Below are 22,118 nucleotides of genomic sequence, written 5' to 3' on the forward strand. Positions count from 1 at the left end.
TGGAAGCGAAAGGTGAAAAAAGTAACAAGAGTTTGCTGTAGAGGGGCAAGCAGAAAAGACAACTTTCTTCTGAAGCCTGTCTTTCAGGTTGCTCGTTAGCGCATGGGGTTAATCATCAGCTGTAACTCAGGTGAAGAACTATTTGCAGCAACTGATTATCTGATAACACTTCTGGTGTCCAGGAATTTACCACAAACAGCAGAAGTAGGGTGGGAGAGAGGGAAGCAGAGGTGAAATGGTAGGTGGGGAAATTTTAAAGAGGCAACTCTACCAGAGATTTGGCTAGGCTCTACCATGGCCCAACCCATTCCGGTTTTGCCAAGTCTGGAGGCCAGAGGCTTTGAGGAAAACTGTACCACATCAGCTTGTTGATTTAAGGCAGGGGAAAAATTGTCTGGCAATGCTGTAGCTCAGACTGAGAAAGCCTGGATGACTCTGGACAAGTCAGATCATTTCTTAGAGTAACTGATTCCATTAGATCCCAGTTACTGCTGCCAGCAGCCCAAAGGACAGGAGTGTGAGAGAAGCAACAGAAGGGATGGCACTGGGATTGGGTTCTAGATCCAAAGATGTTGGAGGTAGAACCAAAGTGGGAGGCTAAAAGTTACTATGTGTGCTGAGCAGACAAAACCTGTCTTGACACTGGTCAGGGCCAAGTTAACCATGGGGGTAGAAGTGCAGTTACCGAACTTTCTGCTTGATTAATGTGATGATCAGTATATGACTTCTAAACTGAAGCAGATGTCTCCATAGATGTCTGGCCTTTCCTGGCTGCCTCCTACAAGAGGCAAATTGTAGGGAGGTAAGACAGGACAGGGGAGAGAATTAGTAACATATCTCATCTTCTGATTATGAGCCCAGTATTTTGTTATTCTCTTTAATCCTAAAAATTATTGTAGGTGATCCTCTACCCCATTTTAAAGATATAAAATCCAAGATAGAGACATGGAAAATAATGTGAGCTTGCAAATACATTGGAGGGCCAAAGCAGAGAATTAGAAAGTGTCAGTTGTCTGTGGAATCCGGCTGGCCTCCACACAAAACAGCATTTATTAAACCGTTCAAAGACAGTGCTGTCCACATGTACTAAAGCTGTTCCCTGCCACCAACAACACAATGTTTGTCCTTTACTGTATCTGGAAAGGCTTATTTCCCCTCACTGACCCTCTGACTTCATGCATACTATAAAGTATCTACATCTCTCCTCATCTCTCTAGCCCTCTATAGAAGGGAGTCTTTGATGCTAGTCCAGCAAGTCGGAAAGGCCTCATGTACAATTCACACACCAATTCCATCCTTGTGATTTCTCTACTCCCCGGGATTTCCCAGTTCCTTACCCCATACTGCATTTTTTCCTTAACCTGTGCTAAATCACTGTGCTAATAATGGGGAAAAACTTTCTAGCCAGGTGCAGTAGTGCAAGCCTAAAATCCCAGCAGTCTGGAGGCTAAGGCAGGAGGATATAACAAATAAGGTCATAATGGGCTACATGTTGCAGTTCACTATTCATAGAGACAGAAAAACAAGCCTAAAATATGTAGGAAATACAAAAGAACATGGTCAAAACAATTGTAAGCAGAAGGAACACAGCCAGAGAGACATTAGACTACAAAGATGTAGTAATTCAACAGCTACCACCTCTAAAAATGTAAGCAAGCCCTTAGTTATATGCTTTCTTTTATAAGGGTTGCCTTGGTCATGGTGTCTCTTCACAGCAATAGAACAGTGACTAAGGCAGTTTTCAAAGGAAGAATTACAAAGGTCAATTAATGTATTTAAAATGTTTAGCATCTCTATCTTCAGAGATATGTATATTAAAACAACTTTGAAATCCCATCTCAACCAGTGAGAATGGCCACCATCAAGAAAACAATGTGCAGAAAGAGGAACACTTTCATACTGTTGGTGAAAACTGTGGGAGTGCAAACTGGTGAAGCCACTGTGGAAAGTAATGTAGAAGCATCTATAAAACCAAAACTAGAACTCCCTTTCTACCCAGCTATAGCACTTCTGGGCATAAACTCAGAGGACTCTATATCTTGCCACAAATACATTTGCACATCCATGTTCACTGTAGCTCTATTCTTCATAGCTAGTGTTGGTATTAGGAATTGCTTTCACCTCCAGCAGCTACACCACCTGGTCACTGTTGCCATGGCAATGACCATACATTCCCAGCCTACATTTGGCTTAGTTCCCAACTTCATCTGGGAGCAGTTACATCATATTCCGAATAAAAGACAAACATTTTCTGCGCGCTCTCTCTCTCTCTCTCTCTCTCTCTCTCTCTCTCTCTCTCTCTCTCTCTCCTTTCTCTTATCTCTCCCCCTTGTCTCTTCCTCCCATTGAACCTCTCCACGTGGAACTGTGTTGGCTCGGTGTGCTTTGTCCGAGCACGAGCAGAGCAGAGATTTAAACCCCAACATTCGTCCTAACAGCTAGGCCCAGATGTCCATCAACAGATGAATGGATAATGAAAATAGGGTATCTATACACAAAGTGATTTTAGTCGGCCATAAAGGAAATCAAATAATTTGCCAGGAAAATAGATGGCAAAGAAAAGTTATTTTAAGTCAGGTAACCCAGACTCAGAAAGACAGCAGCAGTGCATTGTCTCTCATATGCATATGAGACTGTAAAACGCCATCTGCACTGGTGGCAGTAAATGGGAGTAAAGGCCAGGAAATGCCCAGTGACTAGAAAACAAAAGAAATTCTAAGGGAATGAGTAGAGAAGACAACAGAGCAAAAAGAAAGGGAATGCAGAGGGCAAAAAATATACTGTAGGGAAAGGGTGTCAAGGAAATGGGGGAGGGGATGAGAATCAACTAAAATGAAATGTGTATTAGACTCTCATCCTAAAGCTTTCTAACTACTTTGTAAGCTAATTTAAAATTTTTAAATTAAAAAAAAAGCACTGAATAGGAGGAAGTATGATGAGAAGGAGCCAGGAAGGAAGATGACCCCAACCCTAGAAATTTCACAAGCTGTAAAGTAATTTGGTTCAATTCTGCCACCCTTAGGATTCCTAAACATTTACCTTCCTTGTGGTGAACGATTGGTCTGGGAGCTGGTCTCTTTATATGGAAAGAGGAGGTCTTTGTATGTCCAGAGCCTGGAACAGGTCCATTGGAGGCCTTTGGAATAGCCTTGGTCCCTCCATCCTGCAACCTATATACCAGCTTCCCCATATCCGCCTCTAGGCAGGGTTCCGTTTGACAGTCAGAAACAGGTCTGCTTGGGGACTTTCTTCCAGGGTCCATTTCCCCACTTTTCTGCATGGGTAGTTTGAGGTGCTGTAGCTGCTTGGGGGGATCCAGGTTGCTAGCAATTGTACCATTAGGAGTTGGATGGTGAATTTCATCTGAAAAAGTCGATATAAGGAGGAAAGATTAATGATGGCCTTCAAAATTATTCCGTTTTGATGCATGCATACATATTTGTTCTTTAAAAAATCAGTACACAGTTTCAAAATCGAATTATTAAAATACAAACTGATTATATCCCATGAGAACAGTCTCCACCTTGCCCAATTCGTATGGACTCACAGGTCTCATTCAAATAAAGTTTAATTTAAGAATTTCATATGTCATTCACAAACACAACTAAGTAAACTCTAGTATGCCAAGCTGCTTTATTCAAGGGAATATGTAATTCAAAAAGGACAGAGTGTACAATCAATTGCACAATTTACTCTTTCTAAATAAATACATCAACTAATTCTCAAGTAGTTCTCTTAAAAGCAATTTTTTGAAGGTTTCTCAGATTTCAAGTTAATAGGCCTAACAACTTAACCTCTTTCTCCATCATGTAAAAATATCCTCAAATAGTCAATTTACATTTTTCCTCTAGCCTTTTTTGGTCCATAATTTCCTATGACCATTGGAATAAGCTTTTAAGTGATTCTGAATATAGTTATAGCTTCTGAGAACGCAATAATAGCCAGGGAGAATATTTTTCTAGAAAAATAAGTCCACACAGTGAAATTTTGAAAACTTTAAGTTATTCTCAATCTCCAGAAATAATCAATGAATTACCCAAATTAATAATATCTAATATATGGGAATTGTCACCTTCATTAATAGGAAACATTAGGACAGGTGTAACAGCCTAGTGATAGACCATTTACATAGAATGTGCAAGGCTCCTTTTCCAGCACCACAAAAAATAAATACAAACAGACACATAAATAAAGCTATATTGGAGTTCATTGATTGTTAAAGATACAGTCTCTCTCTTCAGCAAAAGGTGAATATTCATCAGTCATAATACAGAAGCCTTACTTGGAACCTATTTTTTGTAATGAGATAATTAGAAAATTAAACACTGACTAGACAACTGGTCTTAAGGAATTACTAATCTGCTTTTTTTTCATTTAGATCATTTGGAGTTGAACTCTGGCTGTGAATGGGTGGAAGGTATACATGAATCAAATTGTTCAGAAAACCAACAGCTTGGAAGAGTAAATTACTTCATAGTTTGTCTAAGAAAATATTACATGATACAGAACAAGCAGAATATATTTTAAAATGTTAGTTATATATTCATATATACACATTTATGCTCATAATAACATCAGTGAAAAAGGATGCTATGAATTTGAAAGATAGCAAAGAAGGGTATATGGGAGGCCATGAAGGAAGGAAACAGAACAGAGAAATGCTGTAAATACATTATAATTTCAAAAATGAAAAATAATTGTACAAAAAGCAAATACCTTTGAAGAGTAAATAATAAGTTCAGTTTGTCTTGAGCATTTGGATAAAAGATGTGAGTGGCTAGATATGAATCTAAGACAGTGTAGTGCTATTTCATCAAGGCCTAAATATAAAACCTAGGAATGTTAGCTCTGGTAGGCAGAAAGGTAGCACTGTCCAATACATGTCTTTAGAACATCTGCTTGGATTCAGTATGAAAAACAGACTAGAAGTCCGTAGATGAGATGAGAATGCTAATGACAATGACCTAAACTGAAACAGCACTAGTAAAGAATACAGTCTTTTATTTTCAGAAATGGAATATCTGTAAGGTGAGCATACACACTCCTGTAATCCTGACAGACACTCAGGAAGCTCAAGCAGAAGGATTATGAGTTCAGTTCTAACTTAGGTCACATAGCAAGACCCTGTATCAAACAAAACAGATTTAGAATGGCCAAGGATTTGATATAGGGTATCAAAAAATATATGATGATGGGTAAAGGATTTTCTAAAATATTATTTACAAAAAATATAAATGTGGAAATTAAATAATGAGATAGTTGTCAAATAATGGTGTTAAGATCTCCATCTAAACCCTGAGATAAAGCTGTCCCACAACCTTCCACCCGAATCCCTCCAAGAGAGAGCAGGTCTCCCGGGAGTGCTGTCACTCTTAAGATCACAATTGAGACCACACTTTCGTTCCAACAACTGGCCAAAGAGGGACCTGCCAGGAGTGCACAGGGCACAGGAACCACAAAACATCCAGGGACAGGATCCTCTGGTTTCCATCACTGTCCCAGAGCTAACCCTGTGACACAGCTCTCTACACCAAAATCCTTTCTGGAGAGAACTGGTCTCCTAGGAGTGCTGACACACCTAAGATCACACGCTCACAGGCCCACAGGAGGGACAAGATCCAGTCAGAGACCACAAGACCAACAAACACCAGGGATAACCAGATTGTGAGAGGGAAGCACAAGAACCTAAGCAACAGAAACCAAGGTTACTTGGCATTACCAGAATTCAGCTCTCCCACCATAGCAAGGCCTAGATACACCAACACACCTGAAAAGCAAGATTCAGATTTAAAATCACATCTCATGATGATGATAGAGGACATTAACAAGGACATAAAAAACTCCTTTAAAGACACACAGGAGAACACAGATAAACAGGTAAAAGCCCTTAAAGAGGAAACACAAAAATCCCTTAAAGAATTATAGGAAACCACAAGCTAACAGGAAAAAATTGAACAAAAGCATTCAAGATCTAAAAATGGAAACAGAAACAATAAAGAAATCATAAAGGGAGACAACCCTAGAGATAGAAAACCTAGGAAAGAGATCAGGAATTATAGATGCAAGCATCACAAACAGAATACAAGAGATAGAAGAGAAAATCTCAAGTGCAGAAGATACCATGAAAAACACAACACTCAAACAAAATGCAAAATGCATAAAGTTCCTAACTCCAAATATCCAGGAAACCCAGGAGATAATGAGAAGACTAAACCTAAGGATAATGGAAATAGAAGAAAGCAAAGATTCACAACTTAAAGGACCAGTAAATATCTTCAACAAAATCAAGCAAAAAACTTTCCTAACCTAAAGAAAGAGATGTCTATGAACATACAAGAAGTCTACAGAACTCCAAATAGATTGGGCCAGAAAGGAAATTCCTCCCATCACATAATAGTCAAAACACAAAATGCAAAAAAAAACAACAACAAACAAACAAAAAAAGGAAAGAATTTTAAAATCAGTAAGGGAAAAATGTCAAGTGGCATATAAAGGCAGACCTATCAGAATTACACCAGACTTCTCACCATAGATTATGAAAGCCAGAACATCCTAGGCAGATGTCATACAGATCCTAAGAGAACACAAATGCCAGCCCAGACAACTATACCCAGCATAACTCTCAATTAACATAGATGGAAAAACCAAGATGAGAAAACCAAATTTATACAATATAGTTCCACAAATCCAGCCCTACAAAGGAAAATAGATGGAAAACTCCAACACAAAGAGGGAAACTACACACTAGAAAAAGCAAGAAGGGAAGTCCCACACCCGCGGATCCCGGCCCGCAGCAGCTCTCTGCTCCCAGACCCGGTGAGAGAGAGACCCAACCGCCTGGTCAGGTGGGCACTCCTGAGGCTGCAGAGCGGAAGAGACCACCAACACTGCTCACCCCTGCCCACATCCCTGGCCCAAGAGGAAACTGTATAAGGCCTCTGGGCTCCCGTGGGGGAGGGCCCAGGAGCGGCAGGACCCCTGCCAGAGACACCTCCGACCCTGAAGGAAACAGACCGGATAAACAGTTCTCTGCACCCAAATCCCGTGGGAGGGAGAGCTAAACCTTCAGAGAGGCAGACAACCCTGGGAAACCAGAAGAGACTGCTCCCTGCACACACATCTCGGACGCCAGAGGAAAAAGCCAAAGACCATCTGGAACCCTGGTGCACTGAAGCTCCCGGAAGGGGCGGCACAGGTCTTCCTGGTTGCTGCCGCTGCAGAGAGCCCGTGGGCAGCACCCCACGAGCGAACCTGAGCCTCGGGACCACAGGTAAGACCAAATTTTCTGCTGCGGGAGAGCTGCCTGGTGAGCTTGGGACACAGGCCCACAGGAACAGCTGAAGACCTGTAGAGAGGAAAAACTACACGCCCGAAAGCAGAACACTCTGTCCCCAGAACTGACTGAAAGAGAGGAAAACAGGTCTACAGCACTCCTGACACACAGGCTTATAGGACAGTCTAGCCACTGTCAGAAATAGCAGAACAAAGTAACACTAGAGATAATCTGATGGCGAGAGGCAAGCGCAGGAACCCAAGCAACAGAAACCAAGATTACATGCCATCATCAGAGCCCAATTCTCCCACCAAAACAAACATGGAATATCCAAACACACCAGAAAAGCAAGATCTAGTTTCAAAATCATTTTTGATCATGATGCTGGAGGACTTCAAGAAAGACATGAACACAATTAGGGAAACACAGGAAAACATTAATAAACAAGTAGAAGCCTACAGAGAGGAATCGCAAAAATCCCTGAAAGAATTCCAGGAAAACACAATCAAACAGTTGAAGGAATTAAAAATGGAAATAGAAGCAATCAAGAAAGAACACATGGAAACAACCCTGGATATAGAAAACCAAAAGAAGAGACAAGGAGCTGTAGATACAAGCTTCACCAACAGAATACAAGAGATGGAAGAGAGAATCTCAGGAGCAGAAGATTCCATAGAAATCATTGACTCAACTGTCAAAGATAATGTAAAGCGGAAAAAGCTACTGGTCCAAAACATACAGGAAATCCAGGACTCAATGAGAAGATCAAACCTAAGGATAATAGGTATAGAAGAGAGTGAAGACTCCCAGCTCAAAGGACCAGTAAATATCTTCAACAAAATCATAGAAGAAAACTTCCCTAACCTAAAAAAAGAGATACCCATAGACATACAAGAAGCCTACAGAACTCCAAATAGATTGGACGAGAAAAGAAACACCTCCCGTCACATAATTGTCAAAACACCAAACGCACAAAATAAAGAAAGAATATTAAAAGCAGTAAGGGAAAAAGGTCAAGTAACATATAAAGGGAGACCTATCAGAATCACACCAGACTTCTCGCCAGAAACTATGAAGGCCAGAAGATCCTGGACTGATGTTATACAGACCCTAAGAGAACACAAATGCCAGCCCAGGTTACTGTATCCAGCAAAACTCTCAATTAACATTGATGGAGAAACCAAGATATTCCATGACAAAACCAAATTTACACAATATCTTTCTACAATTCCAGCACTACAAAGGATAATAAATGGTAAAGCCCAACATAAGGAGGCAAGCTATACCCTAGAAGAAGCAAGAAACTCATCGTCTTGGCAACAAAACAAAGAGAATGAAAGCACACAAACATAACCTCACATCCAAATATGAATATAACGGGAAGCAATAATCACTATTCCTTAATATCTCTCAATATCAATGGCCTCAACTCCCCAATAAAAAGACATAGATTAACAAACTGGACCCTGCAACTAGGACCCTGCATTCTGCTGCCTACAGGAAACACACCTCAGAGACAAAGACAGACACTACCTCAGAGTGAAAGGCTGGAAAACAACTTTCCAAGCAAATGGTCAGAAGAAGCAAGCTGGAGTAGCCATTCTAATATCAAATAAAATCAATTTTCAATTAAAAGTCATCAAAAAAGATAAGGAAGGACACTTCACATTCATGAAAGGAAAAATCCACCAAGATGAACTCTCAATCCTAAATATCTATGCCCCAAATACAAGGGCACCTACATACGTAAAAGAAACCTTACTAAAGCTCAAAACACACATTGCACCTCACACAATAATAGTGGGAGATTTCAACACCCCACTCTCATCAATGGACAGATCATGGAAACAGAAATTAAACAGTGATGTCGACAGACTAAGAGAAGTCATGAGCCAAATGGACTTAACGGATATTTATAGAACATTCTATCCTAAAGCAAAAGGATATACCTTCTTCTCAGCTCCTCATGCTACTTTCTCCAAAATTGACCATATAATTGGTCAAAAAACGGGCCTCAACAGGTACAGAAAGATAGAAATAATCCCATGTGTGCTATCGGACCACCACGGCCTAAAACTGGTCTTCAATAACAATAAGGGAAGAATGCCCACATATACGTGGAAATTGAACAATGCTCTACTCAATGATAACCTGGTCAAGGAAGAAATAAAGAAAGAAATTAAAAACTTTTTAGAATTTAATGAAAATGAAGATACAACATACTCAAACTTATGGGACACAATGAAAGCTGTGCTAAGAGGAAAACTCATAGCGCTGAGTGCCTGCAGAAAGAAACAGGAAAGAGGATATGTCAGCAGCTTGACAGCACACCTAAAAGCTCTAGAACAAAAAGAAGCAAATACACCCAGGAGGAGTAGAAGGCAGGAAATAATCAAACTCAGAGCTGAAATCAACCAAGTAGAAACAAAAAGGACCATAGAAAGAATCAACAGAACCAAAAGTTGGTTCTTTGAGAAAATCAACAAGATAGATAAACCCTTAGCCAGACTAACGAGAGGAAACAGAGAGTGCGTCCAAATTAACAAAATCAGAAATGAAAAGGGAGACATAACTACAGATTCGGAGGAAATTCAAAAAATCATCAGATCTTACTATAAAAACCTATATTCAACAAAATTTGAAAATCTTCAGGAAATGGACAATTTCCTAGACAGATACCAGGTATCGAAGTTAAATCAGGAACAGATAAACCAGTTAAACAACCCCATAACTCCTAAGGAAATAGAAGCAGTCATTAAAGGTCTCCCAACCAAAAAGAGCCCAGGTCCAGACGGGTTTAGTGCAGAATTCTATCAAACCTTCATAGAAGACCTCATATCAATATTATCCAAACTATTCCACAAAATTGAAACAGATGGAGCCCTACCGAATTCCTTCTACGAAGCCACAATTACTCTTATACCTAAACCACACAAAGACACAACAAAGAAAGAGAACTTCAGACCAATTTCCCTTATGAATATCGACGCAAAAATACTCAATAAAATTCTGGCAAACCGAATTCAAGAGCACATCAAAACAATCATCCACCATGATCAAGTAGGCTTCATCCCAGGCATGCAGGGATGGTTTAATATAAGGAAAACCATCAACGTGATCCATTATATAAACAAACTGAAAGAACAGAACCACATGATCATTTCATTAGATGCTGAGAAAGCATTTGACAAAATTCAACACCACTTCATGATAAAAGTCCTGGAAAAAATAGGAATTCAAGGCCCATACCTAAACATAGTAAAAGCCATATACAGCAAACCAGTTGCTAACATTAAACTAAATGGAGAGAAACTTGAAGCAATCCCACTAAAATCAGGGACTAGACAAGGCTGCCCACTCTCTCCCTACTTATTCAATATAGGTCTTGAAGTTCTAGCCAGAGCAATCAGACAACAAAAGGAGATCAAAGGGATACAGATCGGAAAAGAAGAGGTCAAAATATCACTATTTGCAGATGACATGATAGTATATTTAAGTGATCCCAAAAGTTCCACCAGAGCACTACTAAAGCTGATAAACAATTTCAGCAAAGTAGCTGGGTATAAAATTAACTCAAATAAATCAGTTGCCTTCCTCTATACAAAAGAGAAACAAGCCGAGAAAGAAATTAGGGAAACGACACCCTTCATAATAGACCCAAATAATATAAAGTACCTCGGTGTGACTTTAACCAAGCAAGTAAAAGATCTGTACAATAAGAACTTCAAGACACTGAAGAAAGAAATTGAAGAAGACCTCAGAAGATGCAAAGATCTCCCATGCTCATGGATTGGCAGGATCAATATAGTAAAAATGGCCATTTTACCAAAAGTGATCTACAGATTCAATGCAATCCCCATCAAAATACCAATCCAATTCTTCAAAGAGTTAGACAGAACAATTTGCAAATTCATCTGGAATAACAAAAAACCCAGGATAGCTAAAGCTATCCTCAACAATAAAAGGACTTCAGGGGGAATCACTATCCCTGAACTCAAGCAGTATTACAGAGCAATAGTGATAAAAACTGCATGGTATTGGTACAGAGACAGACAGATAGACCAATGGAATAGAATTGAAGACCCAGAAATGAACCCACACACCTATGGTCCCTTGATTTTTGACAAAGGAGCCAAAACCATCCAATGGAAAAAAGATAGCATTTTCAGCAAATGGTGCTGGTTCAACTGGAGGGCAACATGTAGAAGAATGCAGATCGATCCATGCTTATCACCCTGTACAAAGCTTAAGTCCAAGTGGATCAAGGACCTCCACATCAAACCAGACACACTCAAACTAATAGAAGAAAAACTAGGGAAGCATCTGGAACACATGGGCACTGGAAAAAATTTCCTGAACAAAACACCAATGGCTTATGCTCTAAGATCAAGAATCGACAAATGGGATCTCATAAAACTGCAAAGCTTCTGTAAGGCAAAGGACACTGTGGTTAGGACAAAACGGCAAACAACAGATTGGGAAAAGATCTTTACCAATCCTACAACAGATAGAGGCCTTATATCCAAAATATACAAAGAACTCAAGAAGTTAGACCGCAGGGAAACAAATAACCCTATTAAAACATAGGGTTCAGAGCTAAACAAAGAATTCACAGCTGAGGAATGCCGAATGGCTGAGAAACACCTAAAGAAATGTTCAACATCTTTAGTCATAAGGGAAATGCAAATCAAAACAACCCTGAGATTTCACCTCACACCAGTGCGATTGGCTAAGATCAAAAACTCAGGTGACAGCAGATGCTGGCGAGGATGTGGAGAAAGAGGAACACTCCTCCATTGTTGGTGGGGTTGCAGACTGGTAAAACCATTCTGGAAATCAGTCTGGAGGTTCCTCAGAAAATTGGACATTGAACTGCCTGAGGATCCAGCTATACCTCTCTTGGGCATATACCCAAAAGATGCCTCAACATATAAAAGAGACACGTGCTCCACTATGTTCATCGCAGCCTTATTTATAATAGCCAGAAAATGGAAAGAACCCAGATGCCCTTCAACAGAGGAATGGATACAGAAAATGTGGTACATCTACACAATGGAATATTACTCAGCTATCAAAAACAACGAGTTTATGAAATTCGTAGGCAAATGGTTGGAACTGGAAAATATCATCCTGAGTGAGCTAACCCAATCACAGAAAGACATACATGGTATGCACTCATTGATAAGTGGCTATTAGCCCAAATGCTTGAATTACCCTAGATCCCTAGAACAAACGAAACTCAAGACGGATGATCAAAATGTGAATGCTTCACTCCTTCTTTAAATGAGGAAAAAGAATACCCTTGGCAGGGAAGGGAGAGGCAAAGATTAAAACAGAGACTGAAGGAACACCCATTCAGAGCCTGCCCCACATGTGGCCCATACATATACAGCCACCCAATTAGACAAGATGGATGAAGCAAAGAAGTGCAGACCGACAGGAGCCGGATGTAGTTCGCTCCTGAGAGACACAGCCAGAATACAGCAAATACAGAGGCGAATGCCAGCAGCAAACCACTGAACTGAGAATAGGTCCCCTATTGAAGGAATCAGAGAAAGAACTGGAAGAGCTTGAAGGGGCTCGAGACCCCAAAAGTACAACAATGCCAAGCAACCAGAGCTTCCCGAGACTAAGCCACTACCTAAAGACTATACATGGACTGACCCTGGACTCTGACCCCATAGGTAGCAATGAATATCCTAGTAAGAGCACCAGTTGAAGGGGAAGCCCTGGGTCCTGCTAAGACTGAACCCCCAGTGAACTAGTCTATGGGGGGAGGGCGGCAATGGGGGGAGGGTTGGGAGGGGAACACCCATAGGGAAGGGGAGGGGGGAGGGGGATGTTTGCCGGGAAACCGGGAAAGGAAATAACATTCGAAATGTATATAAGAAATACTCAAGTTAATAAAAAAAAAAAGAAAGAAAAAGCAAGAAAGCAATCTTCTTTCAACAAACCCAAATGAAGATTCCCATACAAACACAATTCTACCCCAACAACAAAAATAGCAGGAAGCAACAATAACTATTCCTTAATATCTCTTAACATTAATGGATTCAATTCTCCAGTGAAAAGACATAGACTAAGAGACTGGATACATAAACAGGACCCAGCATTTTACTACATACAGGAAATGCACATTAGTATCAAAAAAGATACTACCTCAGAATAAAAAGCTGGAAAATAATTTTCCAAGCAAATGGTCCCAAGAAACAAGCTGGAGTAGTCATTCTAATATAGAATAAAATTGACTTTCAACCAAAACATCAAAAAAGACAGAGAAGGATGTTTTATACACATTCAAGGAAAAATCTACCAAGATGAACTTTCAATTCTGAACATATATGTTCCAAATGCAAGGGTACCCACATTCATAAAAGAAACATTACTAAAGTTCAAAGCACACATAGCACCTCACACAATAATAATGGGAGACTTCAACACTCCACTCTTATCAATGGACAGATTATGGAAACAGATACTAAACAGAGACATAGTGAAAAGAAATGGATATAACAGGTATCTACAGAACATTTCCTCCTAAAACCAAAAGGATATAACCATCTTCTCAGTACCTCATGGTACCTTCTTCAATATTGACCATATAACTGGTCACAAAACAGGCCTTAACAGATACAAGAAGATTGAAATAATCCCATTTATCATCCTATCAGATCACCATGGACTAAGGCTCGTCTTCAATAACGACAAAAACAACAGAATGCCCACATACACAAGGAATCCAAACATTGCTCTATTCAATGATAACTTTTTCTAGGAAGAAATAAAGAACTTAAAGACTTTTTAGAATTTAATGAAAATGAAGGCACAATATACCAAACTTATGGGACACAATGAAAGCAATGCTAAGAGGAAACTCATAGCTCTGAGTGCCTCCAAAAAGAAACTGGAGAGAACATACACTAACAGCTTAATGACATAACTGAAACCTCTAGAACAAAAAGAAGCAAATCCACCCAAGATGAGTAGAAGGCAGGAAATAATAAAACGCAGGGCTGAAATCAACCAAATAGAAACAAAAAGAACTATGCAAAGAATTGACAAAACCAGGACCTGCTTTTTGAGAAACCAACAACATAGATAAACCCTTAGCCAGACTAACCAGAGGACACAGAGACAACATCCAAATTAACAAAATAAGAAATGAAAAGAGAGACATAACAATAGAAACTGAGGGAATCCAAAAATCATCAGATCCTACTACAAAAGCTTAGGCTCAACAAAACTGGAAAATCTGGAGGTAACAAACAATTTTCTAGAGAGATATCAGGTATCAAAGTTAAATCAGGATCAAATAAGCCATATAAACAGTCCTATAATCCATAAGAAATAGAAGCAGTCTCCCAACAACAACAACAACAAAAAAAAGCTCAGGACCATATGGGTTTAGTGCAGAATTCTATCAGACCTTCAAAGAAGACCAAATACCAATACTCTTCAAACTATTCCACAAAATAGAAACAGAAGAAACACTACCAAATTTGTTCTATAAAGCCAGAATTATGCCTAAACCACACAAGGACCATACAAAGAAAGAGAACTTCAGACCAATTTCCCTATGAATATAGATGTAAAAATACTCAATAAAATTCTAGCAAACTGAATCAAAGAACACATTAAAATGATCATCCACCATGATCAAGTAGGCTTCAACCCAGGGATGCAGGGATGGCTTAATATATGGCTGTCCATCAACATAATCCACTATGTAAATAAATTCAACAGAAGAAACCATATGATCATCTCATTAAATGCTGAGAAGGCTTTTGACAAAATTCAACATCTCTTTATGATAAAAGTCCTGTAAAGATCAGGAATTCGATATAACAATATACAGCTAACCAGCAGCCAACATCAAATTAAATGGAGAGAAACTTGAAGCAATCCTACTAAAATCAGGGACTAGAGAACACTGTCCACTCTCTCCCAATTATTCAATATAGTTCTTGAAGTCCTAGCCAGAGCAATCAGACAACAAAAGAGATCAAAGGGATACAGATTGGAAAAGAAGAAGTCAAAATATCACTATTTGCAGATGATATGATAGTATATTTAAGTGACCCCAAAAGTTCCACCAGAGAACTACTAAACCTGATAAACACCTTCAGCAAAGTGGCTGGGTATAAAATTAACTCAAATAAATCAGTAGCCTTCCTCTACAGAAAAGAGTAACAAGCAGAGAAAGAAACTAGGGAAACGACACCCTTCACAATAGTCACAAATAATATAAAATACCGTGGTGTGACTCTAACCAAGCAAGTGAAAGATCAATATGACAAGAACTTCAAGTCTCTCAAGAAGGAAACTGAAGATCTCAGAAGATGGAAAAATCTTCCACACTCATGGATTGGCAGGATTAATATAGTAAAAATGGCCATCTTTCCAAAAGCAATCTACAAATTCAATGCAATCCTCATCAAAGTCTAACTCAATTCTTTATAGAGTTAGAAATAGCAACTTGCAAATACATTTGGAACAACAAAAAAACCAGGATAATGAAAAACATTCTCAATACTAGAAGAACTTCTGGGGGAATCACCATCCCTGACCTTGAGTTTATTAGAAAGCAATCATGATAAAAACTTCATGGTATTGGCACAGAGACAGGCATGTAGATCAATGGAACAGAATTGAAGACCCATAAATGAACCCACACACCTATGGTCACTTGATCTTTGACAAAGGAGCTAAAATCATACAGTTGAAAAAAGACAGCATTTTCAACAAATGGTGCTGGTTCAATTGGAGGTCAGCATGTAGAAAAATGCACATTGACCCATTCTTATCATCCTGTATAAAGCTTAAGTCCAAGTGGATCAAGGACCTCCATATAAAACCAGATGATTTTAACTAATAAAAGAGAAAGTGCGGCTGGGGATTTAGCTCAGTGGTAGAGCGCTTACCTAGGAAGCGCAAGGCCCTGGGTTCGGTCCCCAGCTCCGAAAAAAAGAACCAAAAAAAAAAAAAAGATATGTAGATTTTCAGATTGATAAATACTTTAAAAAAAAAAAAAGAGAAAGTGAGGCAGAGTCTCAATCACATGGGCACTAGGGAAATTTTCCTGAACAAAACACCAATGGCTTATGCTCTAAGATCACCAACAGACAAATGGGAACTCATAAAATTGCACAGCTTCTATAAGACAAAGGATGCTGTCAATAGGAAAAAATGCCAACCAACAAATTGGGATAAGATCTTTACTAATCCTACATTTGATAGAGGGCTAATATCCAATATATACAAAGAACTCAAGAAGTTAGATTCCAGAGAACCAAATAACACTATTAAAAATGGGACACAGAACTAAACAAAACATTTTCAACTGAGGACTATTGAACGGCCAAGAAACACCTAAAGAAATGTTCAACATCCTTAGCCATCAGGGAAATGCAAATCATAACAACTGTGAGATTCCACCTCAAACCAGTCCAAATGGTTAAGTTCAAAAACTCAGGTGACAGCAAATGCTGGCGAGAGTGTGGAGAAAGAGGAACACTCCTCCATTGTTGGTGGGATTTAAAACTGGTACAACCATTCTGGAAATCAGTCTGCTGGTTCCTCTGAAAATTAGACATAATACAACCTGATTACCCAGCTATACCACTCCTGGGCATATACCCAAAATATCCTCCAACATATAAAAAGAACACATGTTCCACTATGTTTATAGCAGCCTTATTTATTATAGCCAGAAGCTGGAAAGAAGCCAGATATGCTTCAACAGAGGAATGAATACAGAAAATGTGTTACATTTACACAATGGAGTACTACTCAGCTATTAAATACAATGACTTCATGAAATTCTTAAGCAAATGGATGGACCTAGAAAATATCATCTTGAGTGAGGCAACCCAGTCACAAAAAAGATACATGGGATGTACTCACTGATAAATACATATTAGCCCAGAAGCTCAGAATATCCATGATATAATTCACAGACCATATGAAGCTCAAGAAGTAAGATCAAAACGTGGAAGGGGGAACAAAATACAGGAGTTAGAGGATGGGAGGAAGACTTGGGAGGAAGAAAGGAGGGGGAAGGGGAAAGGGGGACAGTATCAGGTATGGGAGGAGAGGGGTCAATAATTTGAACAGAGGTGTGTAGTTCTGGGGGATGGGGAACTGGGGGTAGTCACCAGCAAGTCCCAGATCCCAGGAAAGCAAGAGGCTCCCAGGACTCAACAGGGATGAGAGTAGATGAAATGCCCAACAAAGGAGAGGGAGAACCTGTACAGACTATATCCAGAGTTTAGGCAAGGCCCCCCATTGGGGGATGGGGCCACTTACTCATAGTCAAAATTTTAACCAAGAATGGCTCCTGTCTAAAGGAAATATGAGGACAAAGAGTGGAGCAGACACTGAAGGAAAGGCCATCCAGACACTGCCCCACCTGGAGACCCATCCTAGATACAAACACCAAACTCAGACACTATTGTAGATGCCAAGAAGTGCTAGCTGACAGGAGCCCAACATAGCTGTCTCCTGAGAGGCTCAGCCAGAGCACAAAAAGTACAGATGTGGATGCTCACAGCCAACCATTGGACTGAGCACAGGGACCCCAATGGAGGAGTTAGGAGATGGACTGAAGAAGCTGAGGGGCTTGCAACCCCATAGGAAGAACAACAATTTCAACCAACCAGAGCTCCCAGGGACTAAACCACCAACCAACATAGAGGGACCCATGGCTCCAGCCACATATGTACCAGAGGATGGCCTTGTTGGGGGCATCAATGGGAGGAAAGGCCCTTGGTCCTGTGAAGGCTCAATTCTCCAGTAGGATAATGCCATGGTGGTGAAGTGGGAGTTGGTGGGTGTGTGGGAGGGGGAGGACCATCATAGAAACAGGGGGAGGGGGTATGGGATAGGGGGGTTCTGGAGGGGAAACCAGGAGAGGGGATAACATTTGAAATGAAAATACATAAAATGTACAATAAAAAATAAAAAATGGTGTTGAGGTATGTTTTAAGAAGTACCATGGCACATTTAGTAGGCGAATATGATTTGAGATGAAACAGATAGGTACAAATTACTGTCTTCTCCTTTGGTAGTAGTGTTAACTGGACAAATTACTTACCTTGTCTGAGCTACAAATGACTTCTTTATATAATGAATTTCAGCTGTCTACCCCATACTGAAACAATGAGGATTAAATCAGATTATAGGTTTATGGTACTTAATTTGTCCAGAATAAAGATGTCAGCCTATATAACAAACACTGACAAGAATATAGAGAAATTTGAGCCACCATTCATTGCCAGTGAAAAAAATAAAATTGCACACCAGCTTTGTAAATTAGCATGGTCATTCTCCAAAAGCTTAACTTCGGAGTAAACATATGAGTCAGCAATATACTCAAGATGACTGAAGTGAGACATTTACCAGCCACAGCCATGTCACTATTTCTCGCAGTGTTATTCATAATAGCTAAAACATAAAAACAATTTAAGTTTTCATTCATTGAAGAATGGATAAACAAAATGTAGTATATTCATCCCCTGAAATACTATACAGCAGTACAAAGTATATATACTCCAGAATAACTTGCTAACAATAAAAGACTATACAGAATATGAGTTGATTTATATGACATTTTCAGAATGAGTTAAGTCTCTAGGGATATAAAGTCCTTGCCAGAAGCTGGCAAGAAGGAGGAACAGGAAAGTTTTCTTTTAGGATAATGCAAGTATTTTCAAATAAGGTGGTTGCACAAAATAAACTGTACTGAGATATATAATTGAAAAGGGTAGCTTTTGTGGCCTTGGAACTCTTTACCAATCCAAAAATTAAAAATACCAGTGTGTAGACTGTAATCTCACTGAAAATCTGGCACAAAGCCCTTACCACAGAACAAGGCAAACTGAGCCTCAGATAGGAGAAGTGGCTAATTCAAGCTACTTAACAGGCTAATGACCAAAATAAAATTAGACCTTAGGTCTACTGACCTCCAGCTTATTCATTTAATACACTTGTTAATTGGGCACTTACTATGTAGCAAGGGCTGTGCTGGTGTACAGGATAGAGTCCTAAAAAAACTGTCTACTGGTATAAACTTTGATTAGGGAAAGTTGTAAACAAACTTATTCCATAAAATATGGGGTAACAAAACATTCCATGCCCCTGTTCATTTTCCATTTTCTATTCCTTCTCTATGAAAGTGATCCATTAAGCTAAATAATCCCTTTCTTTTCATACTCCTAATACCTCCATTCATTCACATTATAAACATGTACTAAACATGCACAATGTATAGTAGACATTGTCCTCAGACCAGGCAATAAAAAATACATCTAATATTCTTATGGGAAAAAGAGATATTAAATATGTCATCAAGTAGTAGCAGGTGACATGAGTAAAGGAAAGCAGTGTAAGGGATAGGAAAGAATAACTTTTTAGCTTGGGGGCTCAGAAAAAATCTCTACAAGGAGACGGCATTTGTAAACTCGACACCCATTAGGGATAGCAAGACACATGAAACTAGAAGAGAAAGAGCAAAGGAGACAAAGTACATCAAGGGAGCTCAGATGGATAAGCAGGGGTCACAGAAAATAGCATAAAAACAAATTTTATTCGAAACATGGAGAGGTCACTGAGAGTTTGGAGCCGAGGGAATGAGGTCATGTGTTTCACATTTTTGAAAGGATGTACAATTTACTGACTGCTTTGGAGAATGGATTAGAGGCAGTCAGTCAAGCAGGCCCGAGATGACAGCTGGGAAGAGGGGGAGATGCTCAGTGTGTGTGGTCCAAGGGAAACTAAGGATTTAGCATGTGATGTGCAGCCACAGCCAGAAGGAATCACTGACGGATCTGATGTAAGGGAAAAAGGAAGCGCCGGGAGGAAAAGACCAATGTTCTTGACCCCAGTCTTCAGGTGACTGAAGCTGAAAGCTGTGTAGAAGTGCTCACAAGATTAGAGCCAGAAACAATAAGTACTCAAGCATTATGCTTTGGGCTGAGGAAGAGGTGTGGACAGCTTAGCGACAGAATAATAACCTGTCATTCCTTATACAAAGTCTAGGTTGCAGCCACCACACTAAAATGCAATACAAGTTATGTTCTATTCATCTTGAATTCTAGATCTCAATGCGTCAATCTATGGAGAATTTCAATGAACACTTAGAGATAACAATAAATAGGAGAATGAATCCTGTGTTAAAAAGATCTGGGAGTCACCTGCAGCAATTACATATTTATGTGTTGGAGACTTACAGAGATTGTGTAGAAAAAAGCATAGGGAAGAGGGTTAAGACCTCTGTGTTGTTCAAACCTATCAAAAGCAGAACAAGAAAGAAAACCAGAAGAGGAGGATGAGACGGAAGAAGGAGGAACAAGCCTGGTGTCCTGAGAGCCAAGCTTAGTGCGCTACAGAAGAGAGAGGAGTTGACTGTCACGTGTTGCTCATTAACTCGCAAGAACAGTGGGGTACTTGGTTTGGTCACGTGGACGTCATAGGTAACCTTAATAAAAAGTAGTCTGCGTGAAGTGGTAGGGAACTAAGGCTCACTTAGAATATCTGTAGTCTCTTCATTAACAATCCTTCCATTGGATGGTGGTGTTCGTTTGTTTTTCCATAGCTCTATATTTATCATTTAAGCACCATGAAGGCAGGGGCACACAGCATAATTTCATTTGGCCTCTAGAATATGACTTAGAACATAGCAGTTATTCAAGCCATGGTAGCTGTATTTGAATTACATTCCCAGAACACTTAGCAAGAGACTTTCTCATATATTTCAATGTGCTAGAATAGCTTAAGAATAACGTAGATTTACTGCTAGCCTTGTAAGGACCACGTAACTTCCATTTAAGATTCACCCCTGCCCTGTCAACTTTCAATAATCTAATTTCCTCTTAGAATATGAACTATAAGCCTTGCTTCTCCTGACTACTTACAAGCCAAAGAAGTAAGAAAGGTTCATCATTGTATGGAGCAACTAGCCACACTTCCATCTCTCCCCTTCAATATTTTTTTTGTATGTAATCATAATGCAGAAGCTAACCACTGACCTTCAACGTCATCCAGGGAAGGAGTGTAGAACACTGCCTTTTCTCTCAGCAAGCGCTTCGAGATTGTGATTGGTTTGTGTCTTCTTGCTGTCACTCGAGGTGGAGGCACTGGAGGTACTTGGCTATCTTCAGGTGGCCCTAAATAAATCTGTAGAGAAGAAAGATATCCAGGAGACAATTAGGCAAAGGACTCATGGATGCATTGCATTGGGGTATCTGGTCAACCATGTGAATAATAAAATGGATAAGGGGACTGAGGAAATTTTCTCACTCTAACTACCAGCAAGTATTCCAATGTCTCCTATCACGAAGAGTGCATCTTAGTGGCCCCTCAGTGTGGAAAAGTATGCAAAGAAAAGGCAGCAAAACATCCCTGGATTTTATACTCCCAGCAAGACTTGAGGTTATGTGTCCTCTCTCAATTAGAATATGAGGATAACAGCAACTACCCAATAGGATGTGATAATTAAGTGAATTTAGCTGCTTTATATGGGTAGAGGTGAGGGTAAAGGATATTAAACACACTCGTGGGCTGGAGAAATGGCTCAGCAGTTAAGAGTTCCGACTGCTCTTCCAGAGGTCCTGAGTTCAATTCCCAGCAGCCACATGGTGGCTCACAACCATCTGTAATGAGGTCTGGTGTGTCTGAAGACAGCTACAGTGTACTCGTATACATTAAATAAATAAATAAATAAATCTTTAAACACACTCGTGTGTACATATACATATATGCACTCAATATTTCTGAAAGGACACCTAAGGGATCTGGATCCATTGTTTGTCTGAATGCTGATTAAGGGAGAGAAGAACATTGGTTTTAT

At 39.7% G+C, this 22,118-nt stretch overlaps 1 protein-coding gene across 3 annotated transcripts in view; it reads right to left on the bottom strand.

Annotated features, from left to right (window-relative positions):
• Positions 1 to 22,118, bottom strand: part of Ophn1 (oligophrenin 1) — a 378,262-nt gene that overhangs the window by 18,684 nt on the left and 337,460 nt on the right. For all 3 annotated transcript variants that reach the window (XM_006257072.5, XM_039099689.2, NM_001107848.1), the window contains 2 exons: positions 21,298 to 21,445; positions 3,040 to 3,363 (listed from right to left, as the gene is read on the bottom strand). In XM_006257072.5, coding sequence (XP_006257134.1) covers positions 3,040 to 3,363; positions 21,298 to 21,445 — 472 coding nt within the window. The remainder of the gene's footprint in view (positions 1 to 3,039; positions 3,364 to 21,297; positions 21,446 to 22,118) is intronic.

This window comes from Rattus norvegicus, chromosome X (genome assembly GCF_036323735.1).
Source record: "Rattus norvegicus strain BN/NHsdMcwi chromosome X, GRCr8, whole genome shotgun sequence".
Lineage (NCBI taxonomy): Eukaryota > Metazoa > Chordata > Mammalia > Rodentia > Muridae > Rattus > Rattus norvegicus.